This window comes from Opisthorchis viverrini (genome assembly GCF_000715545.1).
Source record: "Opisthorchis viverrini unplaced genomic scaffold opera_v5_92, whole genome shotgun sequence".
In the NCBI taxonomy this organism is placed as follows: Eukaryota; Metazoa; Platyhelminthes; class Trematoda; order Opisthorchiida; family Opisthorchiidae; genus Opisthorchis; species Opisthorchis viverrini.
The window spans coordinates 620939-634721 of NW_008751748.1; the positions used below are offsets into that span (position 1 = coordinate 620939).

General features: G+C 42.9%; 1 protein-coding gene across 1 annotated transcript in view; it reads left to right on the plus strand.

The window, feature by feature from the left end:
* Window positions 1-2284: 2284 nt before the first annotated feature.
* T265_05092 (hypothetical protein) overlaps window positions 2285-13783 on the plus strand; it is a gene marked incomplete at both ends in the record, with an annotated part of 51899 nt that continues 40400 nt past the window's right edge. The window contains one exon of the mRNA XM_009170009.1: window positions 2285-2497. Within this exon, the coding sequence (XP_009168273.1) occupies window positions 2285-2497 (213 nt within the window). The remainder of the gene's footprint in view (window positions 2498-13783) is intronic.

Genomic DNA, 13783 nt, shown 5'->3' on the forward strand with positions numbered 1-13783 from the left:
CTACGCACAACTACGCACTGATGATGTCACCTCGATTGGTGATGAAACGTTTGCAACCAAATTGCCCAGCTCAGCGAACAAGCCAACGGTCATTGGAAGAGCATCAAATAGACCAACTGTTGATGCCTAAATTTTAAGACCATATAAGCTGTAGTGGTAGCATTAAAGAGATAAGTGGATACCTTAGTTCGACAAGTACTTGCTTTTGCTCTTCACTACCTCCTAATATTTATTATCGATTATCGTCATTTCTAAACTGTGTATTAGCTAGCCTAGTTGGATCCACAATCTGTGTTCAACTGAGAAAAATATGGCACAAATACTAACATGTATATGTGTGACACGCTAGTTCGAACCCAGTTGCCACTAAGACATTGATTCCGGACTTACACACGGTGCTTTTTCCGATGTATTCTGTCGTCCGTTGAAATATTCGGTAAGCAATAAAAAAACTACTCCTATACTAATGCTGTTGATGTTGGGAAAAGAGATATACTACAGTCGGATGAAAGGATATTCGACTGCAAATAAATGGGTACCTGATACGCAGTACTGCGGCGCCCATGCGAGTCACTAAATATGAAGTCTATAACGTGTTTCAGAGTAAACGAATAAATGCGCCTTTGGCATATTAAAGCTGCGCAAGATACACGAAGGTTGTAATACCACACAGTACCTACAAAAGCCCAGAATAGTGCACTGCAATTTAGAGATAGGATTGGTGTACATTGGTTTTGCAACCATTATTCACATTCTATTGTAACATATGCGGCCAAATGCGATGCAGTAAAATACGCAGCGAAACACAGCGAAACTAAAAACAGGAATTTCAATGAATTTAAATTAGTCTCTTATTCGTAATGCAGGACTCATAGAGTTGCTGAAAATCCTTCGACAGATCACGACCGGTTTCACTCTTCATAGGGCTCATCACGTAGGCACAGTCTCCGAGTTTTCTTCAACCTCATGTTCTAATTGAAACCAAATTGCACGAAATTAGCGAACTACACTCATTTGCAAACTAATTTGGTTTTGCGAGAGACTCACCTGGAACCCAGCTGAATCCCTCGTGATGTTTCTGGGCAACTGAATTCGCTGCATCAGGCTGCCTCATGTTTCAGTCGCTACGATATTTGAGATATCGCGATACATGTATATTCGTAATGCACTGTTCATAAGGTTGCTGACAGCCCACGACCGGTTTAGTCTTTCTTAGGGGTCATCAGGCAGGCACAGTCCCCGAGTTTTTCGTCAAATTTATGGCTTTCAGTCTGGAAACATCACAAGCGAGAGATTCGACTGGGTTTCAGGTGAATCTCTCGCAAAATCAAATTCTCAAATGAGTGTTTCGCTAACTTATTCTCCTATCTTCCGATGTGTGCATTATGATAAGTACATTGTTTCTTTAGCAATTACAAACCCATGTGTTCACTTGAGGTGCGAACCACGTATCGAAGGCCCATTTTGGTATGACCCCAGTGTACACCATAGACTATATATTACCCGAAAAAAGCATATCACATTTAACTATCGCCGTATCAAGGGACAAGATTGATCACTTTAATGCGTGTGTTTCATGGTGTCAGGTAGGATCATATTAGGTGAACTCATTCTCATTGTGTACTTAAATATGAAACCGCTGATAATTAGAGACCGAAGGAAGATATTAGCGGAAGACTGCCACAGCTGAGAAGTTCTAATGTAGCTGTCTTTCTTGGACAGTTCGAAACCAATTGGTGGGTTTCTTTCATGCTGATAAAGCGAGGATTTTATGCTTTGCAAACCCAGTGAACCTCGATCGGACCATTGTTTGCTGGCAGTGTTCCCTTCAAGAACTTCCCATCTCCTCTTAATATGTCTGACGCGCATCTTTTCCTTGCCCAACATAATAAAAGTTTAAACGAGTATCCACTTATAGGCTATCGGTATGAGACGAAATATCTGTCAATACTGACTAATCTGTTCTTCTTCCTGTCTTGTCTACCGTATTTTAATTCCACGAATGTCGTGGTGATAACCATTTTAAGAGGTTCGGGTGTGTTAAATAGTATCTCTTTTCAGTTCATTGTTTTTTTCATCAAGATGGCACCTTCTGTATCGAAGCCGTTGAGTTGCGTTTCATGGAGTCTGCCGACATTGGACAACAGGAAATTGTTTATATATTTTGGACACTGGCTGACTGCTGGTTTGTAACTTTGGCCAATCACAGTTGAGTTCAGAGTCAAGATAAACAATCGGGCAAAAACATATAAGCATCTCAAGGATGAAGTCGTGGATTAGAAAGATGTGGATGCTGCAAGGCCTGTTACTTTGTTTGCTGGCTGTCAGCGCGATCATCTCAAAACCATATTTAGGTGAGCCCTTGGAGCTCACGGATGATGCGTTGGGAAGCTATCGAATAGCCAACCTAACAAGATTGGCTGTGGAACGATTTAACCGGCAAAGTGATGAGTTTTATTGGTATGTTCAGCGCCAAGTTTTCGGAGGACGCAAATGGGTTAGACGTTTTGTCGTATAAATACTGATATTAAATTTATCTAGCTGTTCAAGGGAGCGGTTTACGAACTGAATGTAGTACTCCAACCAAGTGGATGCTCGAGAACTGCAGTTTTGCTAAATCTTGCGGAAGCAGAAACTTGTACTTCAAGAGGAAACGCGGTAAGTATATCAAATACTTTTGTAGCGCTCTGTTCGCTAAGTCGCAAAATCACCGTGAGTAACATTCGCTTAATAGTCATAAATCGATAGCCCTCTCATTATACTGTCTGATCTCTGCACAGAATCAAAATATGTCTTAAAGCATTACGGAAAAATGAACCTCATACACAGATATCGCATACAGAAACAGTCTGGGTCACTTTTGATGGGCGCCGTATGTGACTTTGCATGGTGGGACTCACATGACTGGACAGAGGGAGTTCTCTTCAATGGCATACTTATAATCAGAAAAATTCGACAACAATTCAACAATAACGGAGATATTACTGAAAGAGTTATTCTGAAAAGATTGAGGTGCTTCTTGTTGGAGGGATGGGTCTTACAGGGTATGATAAAATTATAGTCGGTGAAAGTTCAAGGACAAACAGTCGTCTGTAATAATCTTTTTTTCTAATGGACTCTCTAAGAATGCATTTTACGAGACACAATTTCATTCAAAATATGTCTTTGTAGATCTTGTAATTTGCTTTCATACGGGCAGAGTCAAGGAAAATACACTTATGTTTGCAGCTCATTACCAAAATAACACACAACGACAGTTGTCTACTATCTGCTTGAAGAGAGTAGTCGCAACACCAGTAGATTGCATTACCAGACTGGTGAGGACGACAAAATTTTTCTAGATGTGTCTATGGCAAGACAAATTTTCTAGGCTCCATATGTGCGGGCTTCATATGTACAGAATCAATATCGCACGTAAAGGGTGTCAAAGGATCAACAGACTTGAAATTTTGTGGTTTTGCGGGGTAGGTATGTTTGTTCATAGCCACATCACTCTCGTTTGAACGGCCGTATTCTTGTTCTGGTGTGGACTCACCGGAATAATTACGCCAGAACAGGAACACGGCCGTTCAAACGAGAGTGGTGTGGCTATGATCAACAGACCCTCAGAATTCTCTGTCCAGGCTTGCAACATTGTGAGCTACGTACATAAATGAATGAATACAATTTGGGGAACTGAAAGCAAAAGGGGCAAAGAGGATACGCTAACGGACGTTGATCCATATAGAACTTATGCACTGCTACTACGCTGTAATTCACCATAGCTCTGCCTCATGAGTCAACGCATGATGCTTTTTGGTGCCGCAGTGAGACTCAACTATGAGGTTCACAAGAAATCAAAGTCAAAGCCACTGTTGTATCGTGGGTGGCCGTCTATTGGTTACGTCTGCACTGAGCCTGCCAGACTACGCGATAAGAAGACAGGGAGCTCTGGACACGGCTGTATTGTCAGGACAGAACACACATAGCTTCTGCGTAAATATATAGGATTACCAAATGGCCAGATATGGTCGTTAACTTGTTCGTTCTGTACAGCCAAGGGCGGTATTCCGGTTGTCAACCCTTTCAGCCCCACTCCACTGCTCTTATTTTGCTAAGCCGTGTTCGGTGAGCTCCGCCAACGCACCTGCTATCGGAAGCGCGTCGTACCGATGGTGACCTTGGGGATGCGTCGATTTCTGCAAGTGTGCTTTTTTCATGACTGGCCCTGTCCTTAGAGCCACGTATCCCTGACCCACTTGCAATCCTTCATGCAGTACCCAGCTAGTTGTTGGGATTTTCTTGAAGGAAATTGCTCATAAGGCTGGTGTAAGCCATGTAACAGCCAATGGCCGGTTTTGTCCCACCACCATTCTCCGATTTGTCGTTTACCAAATGCTTCACTTGAATCCAACTTGGATGCAGTCTATTCTGCACATCGATTTGGCCTTAGCGGGAGAATCGGCAGAATCCCATAACTAAATTTTCGTTGAAATGCACCTTCAAAGAATTACCTTCCCCACAATCGGTCAGCCGATTGGCAAAGGCATTGCAGAATTGGAAACCATGGGCATAGTTCCACAGGAAGCAAAGAGAAAACCAATTTCCCGATAGATAATAAGCTAACTTACGATTGATAACCAGCACAGACGCCTGGGGTTTCCTGAATCCTTGCAGAAAATCAAGGATACGATCCGCGTTTTGGTGAGTTCAACTGTAAAAATCAGAATCCGACAAGCGTCATAACCGAATATTAGGCCGAATCAACACTCAAAGCTACTTTCTGACTGACTCAGAAATTTTTATCACGTTGCGAACTTGTGGCTTCTAATAGTACTGAGAAGATGAAGAAAGAAGCCAGACGAAGATCACCAGTTAGATGAGAATTAATGTATTCCTAAAACTCAGCATCACCTTGGACTGAAATGTACACTATCTTCCCCAATATGATAACCACCGAATTAATAGTACAAGAACGTCAGATGAATTGTGAGCTACGCTTTAGATTTACGGAGGAATCTTGCAAGGCTTATGCATCACTTTGAAACGAGCCATCACTTTGAACGAGCCAACGACCACCATCTACGATACCTGAGCTACCAACATTTTCATCTATAGAAGATCAGATTTTTCTTGGAGGCTGTATAGTGCCCAATGAGATACGCTTCAAAGAGGATGGATGTTACACGTTACTCTTCAAAACCCGAGGCTAAACACTAATCCCAATGTTCTCATGGTTTTTACGGAAACTCCGTGTTTTATTCGGATAATGCTCCACTAATAAAAGACTTCATAAAACACAAAAAACGTTTTAACATCGGAAAACTAGGACAAAACTCAACAGGAATCACAGTTATCAATCGGATACTGGGGACAACCATGATTCAGAGGCTTGCATGAGTCTCTTCCACATTAAATCCTTCGTGTTATTTTGTAATTGACACTGGAGATCCTGCACAAATTACCAAGAGCACTACTAAATTTCGTGAGTGGATCATTAGTCCTTGGTATAGGTATTGTTATTGAATCTAAAACGAGTTTGTGCATTTATGAATATATTAGCAGCCCAAAGTTTTCTACATTCAAAGTTTGTCGAAAGATTTCTTTCCAACTTCTACGTGACATGCGGGGACAGACGGTTGTCTACAAATTAAGTTGGTGTTAACGTGGAGAACCAGTTGAAGTTCAATGAACATCTCAACATTCCCTGCATCTTTCACTGCATTTGAGAATGCTTTGAATCAATAGATGAAGGATAAGTATGTGGTATTTGTGCGTTCATCCATTGATCAAAGCATCAGCGCTTTTTGCGTTACGAATGGATGTACTACAAATGCAACAAGCAACCTCCAAGACAAACGGAAATTCGGGGAATCCAAAGAAGCTAGAAAGCTGGGTGTGTTCTCTAATGAAAAGCAGCACGTGGAGCACCAGCTGTTCAGTGCGGTTTTGTCTACGGAAGCAAAGGGATCACCTATCAGTCACCTCTTATTTTCTTGAACACAAAGATTTTGTGCGATCGGTTGCCGGTTAATTGACGGTTAACCGAGGATGAGTGTGGCACCTGCAGGGCCCTTCTGAAATATGACATGCCATCGTGTGAAGTGCAGCAGTTTGTGGTAGACGATTCCGGCAAGATCCTTACAACTGAGGATATTTACAGCTACTACCGGAAACGTCGACCGCTCCGTTAAGTAGGTGCTGCATAGTTGAAGTTTATTTTGGCAGATGATATGCCTTCGGTCCTGGCAAAACTTCGGGAGACCGGACGTGGGTTTGTGTGGCAGTCACAGGAAGGTCACTATAGCCATATATGCTTATCCCGATGGCAGCACATGACATTGTTCCGGATGAAGTGAATGTAGACGGAACGCACGCAACAAACCACTTTGGTAAGTTTTTTTAAAGCACCTAATATTCAGCCTGTAGATACAAGCTGTATACCTTCTTGATAAAGGACGGTATGGGTACCGAGCGTCCGTTGATGTATGCCTTCGTGGAGAGCGAACAGTTTGCTCCTATGCGTAAATTGTTTGACTCACGCAAAGAAAATTATGGGCAATTATCATCCAGTTAAGGCTTTCGTTATTGACAAGTTGGCGGCGCAAAGGCGGGCGGAAAGACCCATGTTCGGCTGCGACGCAATGCTTTGCTTAAGGAAGCACTATGTATCATTTGATATCCATGTCATGGTCGTGGACACACTCTGCGAACAGCCGGCACATATTCCACCGTATGGCTCACCTGAACAACACCGTACAGTAGGCGTTTTGTTTATCGCATTACAAACACACAGATTCCGGCAATATCTCCAGCGTTTGCGCCGCACGGACCTACGGTTTGTCTCTTATCTTAGGGCCCGAAAATGGGCCGTACACGCACAGTCCGGAATGGTTCACTTTGGAAGTAGGTCCCATGTGGCCAGTTGATTAGGCATCTGGTACCCCTAGCCGCATGTTAGTCGTGTGTGTCAGCTAGGTTCTTTCGGCTGTCAGCTATGATCAACCTAGGTTTCATGTGGCTGATTGATCAACGTCATGGTCTTCCCGGCATAATTCGCAAGCTACAACGGAATACTGCTGTTTAACAACAAACTTGTGCGATTTTTCACCGATAATGGACGCAGTGTGTGCAATTTTAACTGGTAACAGCAATTATTGAGCAAAAACTGTCTACAGAAACGCCACCTCCGCATGCAGATCCTAGAATTTTCATGGAATTATTTCAACTGTAAAACCAGTCACCTTTTTCCGCAATTCCCGATTTCGTATCACATTAGGCAACCTATTCACAGTCAGTGTTGTTTATGATGACTTTGAAAATTCGCTCACTTAAACCAATCACCTCGGTAGATAATTTGTATAATAGATCACTATACATAGATATTCCACACTATGAAGTGGCAACCCTGAGAATGCCGTAACTTTCGACAAATTAAATCGATTCAGCGCATACTGAGCGGCCTCATATATGGTTTCACCAGGGCTATATTGCTCCAACTGTCGTCCGTGCTGTCAGGGCTCGGATTCAGTCGTCCCAGGCGAATCGGCATCAAGTGCAGCATGGAGCCCGCTGCATAGGTCACGGCAACACAGTCTACCACAACAGACATTCATGCGAATACAATGATTCGTAAACAGCTTGAATTCAACAAAATTTCAAGGAAATTACCAAAGCGACAGTGCGCCTTGCCATATTCATCTGACCGAACAGAAATTCGATTATCAAACGGAAGGCCACGGGTGTTGAAAATTCAATTATCTGCCTGTGAGATAGGGTTTCTTCGATGGCACTAATTCCCCTGTGATTTAAAACACACTTAAGCACCCGTCGCAGTGAATCATGGGAATGATTCGCATAACATCGGCCACACGCTTGAATCCCATTATGGATTGCGCATATGTGCCACCGCTGATAAGGATTTCACAAAAGTTGATTGCGTGGTTCCCAGGCGAAGTGAGCCAAAATACACGGGGTCTACAGCAACTGTCGTCTCACCACGAACTTCAGCTAGAAACGCATAAACAAGTACAGATCCCGGATAGCTCCAGGTTAGCTCGTGGTTTGTGAAAAAAATCGAGCATATGTTGATTGGAATGAACATCCGAACTGAAATTCCGACCTACACATATTGGGGTCTATTTGTGTGCATGAGAGATAAACAATTATTGTGGAGTTAAAAGTATCGAGTGCTGGCTGTAAACATCGGTAAGGATCAAACTCACTGTCACACATAAGCACATAAACACCTCCGTTCAACTGGGGTTGAACAAAATATTTTTTGATCACTCTCGTCTGACTGTCGGTATTACTACTGGTGAAGACGTGGACACTACCCTCATTCGATAAACTATTAAACCGAGACAACTAGCTGTTTCTCTTGAATCTTTCGCTTGTGCTTCGACATCTCAGCCTTCGGCCTGAAAAGAATTTAATTTCACCTAAAGCGAGCGACCGCATGCCCCAGAAGTTGAAACAGTGCCTTGTTATTCCAGACGATGGGTCGTTTTTAGTTCGGAAAGTGGACTTGTTTTCTGGCTGAAAATTTGTCTGTGACACAAACAGACACAAATCATTAACTGCAATTGCTTTCTCGTGCAACTCCCAATGGAAAGTGTTCCGTTCTTGTTCCATTGTTCAAACGGAATATTGATTAGCGAGTGCAAGCAGTATTTGCACAGCAAATTTATTTGGGCTTGCTGAGTAAAATAGGCTGTTCACTTAACGCGTGTTTGCAAACAGCACGGTTGTCCGAACATGCACGTTAGACGTTCACAATTTTTATGCTCACCACTTTAGTCGTTCGCCGTACTGCGAGAAGTCATCGACTGAATATCTACGAGTACTCTTCGCCCGATAACATAACATCAATGATATCAGAACACTTTCCATTGGGAGTTGCACGAGAAAGCAATTGCAGTTAATGATTTGTGTCTGTTTGTGTCACAGACAAATTTTCAGCCAGAAAACAAGTCCACTTTCCGAACTAAAAACGACCCATCGTCTGGAATAACAAGGCACTGTTTCAACTTCTGGGGCATGCGGTCGCTCGCTTTAGGTGAAATTAAATTCTTTTCAGGCCGAAGGCTGAGATGTCGAAGCACAAGCGAAAGATTCAAGAGAAACAGCTAGTTGTCTCGGTTTAATAGTTTATCGAATGAGGGTAGTGTCCACGTCTTCACCAGTAGTAATACCGACAGTCAGACGAGAGTGATCAAAAAATATTTTGTTCAACCCCAGTTGAACGGAGGTGTTTATGTGCTTATGTGTGACAGTGAGTTTGATCCTTACCGATGTTTACAGCCAGCACTCGATACTTTTAACTCCATAATAATTGTTTATCTCTCATGCACACAAATAGACCCCAATATGTGTAGGTCGGAATTTCAGTTCGGATGTTCATTCCAATCAACATATGCTCGATTTTTTTCACAAACCACGAGCTAACCTGGAGCTATCCGGGATCTGTACTTGTTTATGCGTTTCTAGCTGAAGTTCGTGGTGAGACGACAGTTGCTGTAGACCCCGTGTATTTTGGCTCACTTCGCCTGGGAACCACGCAATCAACTTTTGTGAAATCCTTATCAGCGGTGGCACATATGCGCAATCCATAATGGGATTCAATCGTGTGGCCGATGTTATGCGAATCATTCCCATGATTCACTGCGACGGGTGCTTAAGTGTGTTTTAAATCACAGGGGAATTAGTGCCATCGAAGAAACCCTATCTCACAGGCAGATAATTGAATTTTCAACACCCGTGGCCTTCCGTTTGATACCCGAATTTCCGTCTGGTTAAATAAATGTTTTAGGAATCACTGTGAATGGCCATCTTGTTTCACAGTATTCGTAAATTCAATTCCCTTCATTCTTAGGATGAGACTGATGTTCGTTCACTTCATTTCTTAAACGGATCAGTGGGTCCGTATCCTACATATGATTTAAACTTCACTACAATTTGTTGCTGGGATGTGGCGTAGAATAAATGACTGCAAAACGACGAGGAATCATACATAGATGTCTCTAATTGCTTGTATTTATATTGAGTGCATTTGAAATTGAGTAACAGTATTCAAACTTGCTTGCGTTCTTTACTCGTCCTTAGAAATCCGTTTCTATCCAATCATTCAAAGCCGCGGTGCTTAATACATACCAGGACAGGTTCGAGGTATGCTTCAGTCGGTCGTTCAACCCAGCATAATATGCTATTGCACCCCTTGCCTCCCAACCACACTCTCGAGTTGTGGTAATGTCACGTCAAAGAACCAAACTAGTGTGGCACATTTAAGAATAGATGGACCATTCTTGTCTTTCGAAATATCGTATTCTTTGATATTGTTTTCTGTGACATGCATCTGACCCTGGGATAGAAAGCCTGGCTGGAGCCGCTAATGCGTTGTGCAAACTAACCTGGATTTGCCTACCTGAATATACTGTAGCGTCAAATGCATTAAAGAGCTGTAGAAATATTTGTTTATTTTGTGGCACTGCCCAGCGCAACGAGGGCGACAAGTAGGCGAATGTATGCGTAATTTCCGCATGCTTCAGTGTTAGGATGGGTGGCGGAAGTACGTTCATCAGGTTACAATAATTGAGGATGGTAAGAGGAGCGGAAACCTGTAGGTGACAGATTTACGGTCGGAGAACTCAGCGTGGTGAGAGGCGATGTTCCTATACCTCCAAGGTCGGTTCCTACAACTGCCCGTAGGACGAGTGCTGTCAAGCTCGGTAGCCCCAGTAGATAATGCTTGGCTTGACTATTTCTTACGACATGCGAAATTTCACCAAGGAAGCGCAGCAATAAACGGATCGACAAGGCACTCAATGTCCTCTAAAGTGGTCAGACCACACTTTCAGGCAGAGCTACATTCAGTGCGGTAGATTTCAGCCTGGCGCTACGTCAAAGCTATGGCAGTAAACGTCCAGTAGCTGGTGACAAACACTAGCCAGATTGGGCTTAACGTTTATTTCAAAGAAGCTATTGCGAGCGTGTGAGGATTGCACAAACGGTTACATGGATGTGACCGGGCCTCCTTAGCTGCACAATCTATCAGCTGCAAAGCCTTTGCGAGTTGAATAAAACTTTTTACGTCAAAATGTTGTATTCTGTTGCGTATGTGCTCAAATCAAACCCACCCAAATCTACGTTCATATTTTTGGAGCTCACCAAATTTCATTGTCCACTGAAGCAATCGTATTATTAGTGTTCTCTCTTGTTAACAACAAAAGCTACTAGATAAATCAGAAGGCTAGAATGCACTAGGATGCACTAACCAGATGGGCAACCGCTACAGTATCTCTGTCCGTTTAGTCCATCAGGGACACGCCATAGCTTTTGAAAATTCAATTCCACTGTGCCAATCTTGAGTACCACTGTGACTCATTGCACTGAATGCACAAAATAATGGACTCGTTCAACAACGCCGCAAATCCTGTTATTTTACTGGCCTTGTTTTACTCTGCAAAGGATGGGGGTATTTCCTAAAGTAAGGTCCGGGTGGGAAGTTGGAAGCATTTTGTGACACACCCGTCAGAAAACTCAGGACATCTCTAATCACACTTGGTGATTGGTGTTTCGTCCCCGGTGTGCGCGCATCTTTGATAACCTAGTGACCGTTTTTACCAGTAAGCTCAATAACTCACTGTTAGTAAACATGGCTTTGCCCGATACTGAAAGATGTCAGAAGTCACATTATGTCACTGAGCGCTCTATACAAATATAACTTGGGCAGATCCAGCTCATCAGAAGCCTGAATAGCCGAACAGGGTCTCCACCAAATGCAAGTGTTTGTCACAGACAGCTCCCTCTGACTTCTCAATATTTGTCCAGATGATGATTTGCATCAACACGGCATACCCAGTAAACTGAGTCTTCACGCTCTGGATGGTTTAGCCTCATTTCCATCAATAAGTTTTAGAGCCGCAGCTTCACGAACAAACATTTTTGCCTTCAAGATCGACAACCTATACACCTACACTGGATTACAAACAGCGTCACCAGGAACGATTCTACAACACGATGCGAGCAACTTTTGATGAAACATAAAATCACTACTTGGTAACTGGCGATGGTAACTTGGAGATCCTGAGTGACTTCATAATCCACGCAGAAATCCACAGGATATGTACTGCTGTTATCCCTGTGGTCCTTCACTGTTTGTGATTCCATTTGATTGGGGCAGCTAAAATCATTACCAATCTTCTTATAGAATACTTCGCCAACGAGTCATTTGCATGTTAGACCAAACAGTACTGGCTTTCGCCCACTCGGAAAATCTCTATGCAGCAAAAAAACAGCCAAACCAGACATCGAAGCTATTTGGAATCGGATGACTGCTGTTACTCAGCTAAGCAGCATCCTTATTAATGAAAGAGAGCAGTCAACATATGAACTGGCATTGAAAGTTTGAAGGTACTGGTTGCTGTTGTTCAAACTGTTTAACCTCTTGGTCGATCGGATTGTGCGCCGAGCTATCAACGGTCACCACAAAGTATTTATTGGAGATAGTTTGTCTACCGTAGACATAGAGATTGTGGATACCATCGTTTTCCTCTCTGTAGATCGGTCGGGCCAGCAGCCATGGTTCAACCTATTCTGACAATTAGGTGTGATCATCTGAGAGAATAATGACTCCTCCAAATCTCTTGCTCCTCCGTACGCACTCCAGGAAGGCTCGTTAGACCGGAACAGTGTGGCGTTGCAGTGTGTGTGGAAGTTTATATCTTTTTTAAACCATTCTGAATATACAAATTGGGAAGAGGGTTATGGTCCACTCGGATAAATCTTGTGGAGCATTCAGACAAACGGAGTGCGTACTGCTGCGTACTAAGGAACTTACTCTAGAGCTGAATTATCGAATTGGCCAATCAGACCCATCTCACGTTGTCTTCAAACCAGGCGTACGCACCATTAAGACAATCTTAGTTTGGAGATTTTGGTGAATGTTTATTGCGAACGGAGAGATCCACTAGTCCCGGACGGTTGTTCAAGTTTAAACTCAGGTGGTTGAGACGTACATTCTTTTTTCTGTCCATATACCAACATGGTAGGTACGGTTTCGAGACTAACGTTGTTGTTTGGGTCCTACAATGACGTTGTTTAGTCCTCTGCGAAGTGCTGGATTCTATAGACCGTCTGTGGCTCACATTGTTACAACTGGATTGACTTCTGCTAAAGTCATGTAAGTAGCGGCCGTTGAGATTTGAGATACTCAGTTCAGTTCAATTATTCCCACGCAGAAGATGACGAAAGCAAAGTTGAGCAACTAAACATACACATCTCGATGGTTGGTATTATGTATAACTGTTCTTAAAAATATTGCACTCCTTGAATTGGTGCGGTAACAGATAGCGGTTGAATGTGGCAAAATTCGAGTTACTGATTGTTTCCAGCAATCAGTTGGACCACTTCGAGTTACGCGCAAAACCCAAAAGGTCAAATCGTTCAAATGGAGATTATCAACAAATGCAGTACCATGAATACAACAATAAAATAATAGAATTTTATGAACCTAAAGTCTATATACCGTTTTAGGAATTTGAAACGGGATCCCAGAATTCACACCGACCTGAGGCAAGGTGGCTACGGGATAGTGAAACTCACGTGTTGGTTTAAGCAGGACGTGCGATGACAAGATCAAAGAGCGGTTTACGTTCATATCAAAAACAAGAAAGTCGGTATAGGTTCAAAGAGAAGACAACAAGACGGGACCATGTTGTATATAATGAGAATAGTAGGAAAACTCCAACCCCCCAAAGTCAGCATGGCTTTCCATGATCTACGAGCTCAATCCATTGCATGCATG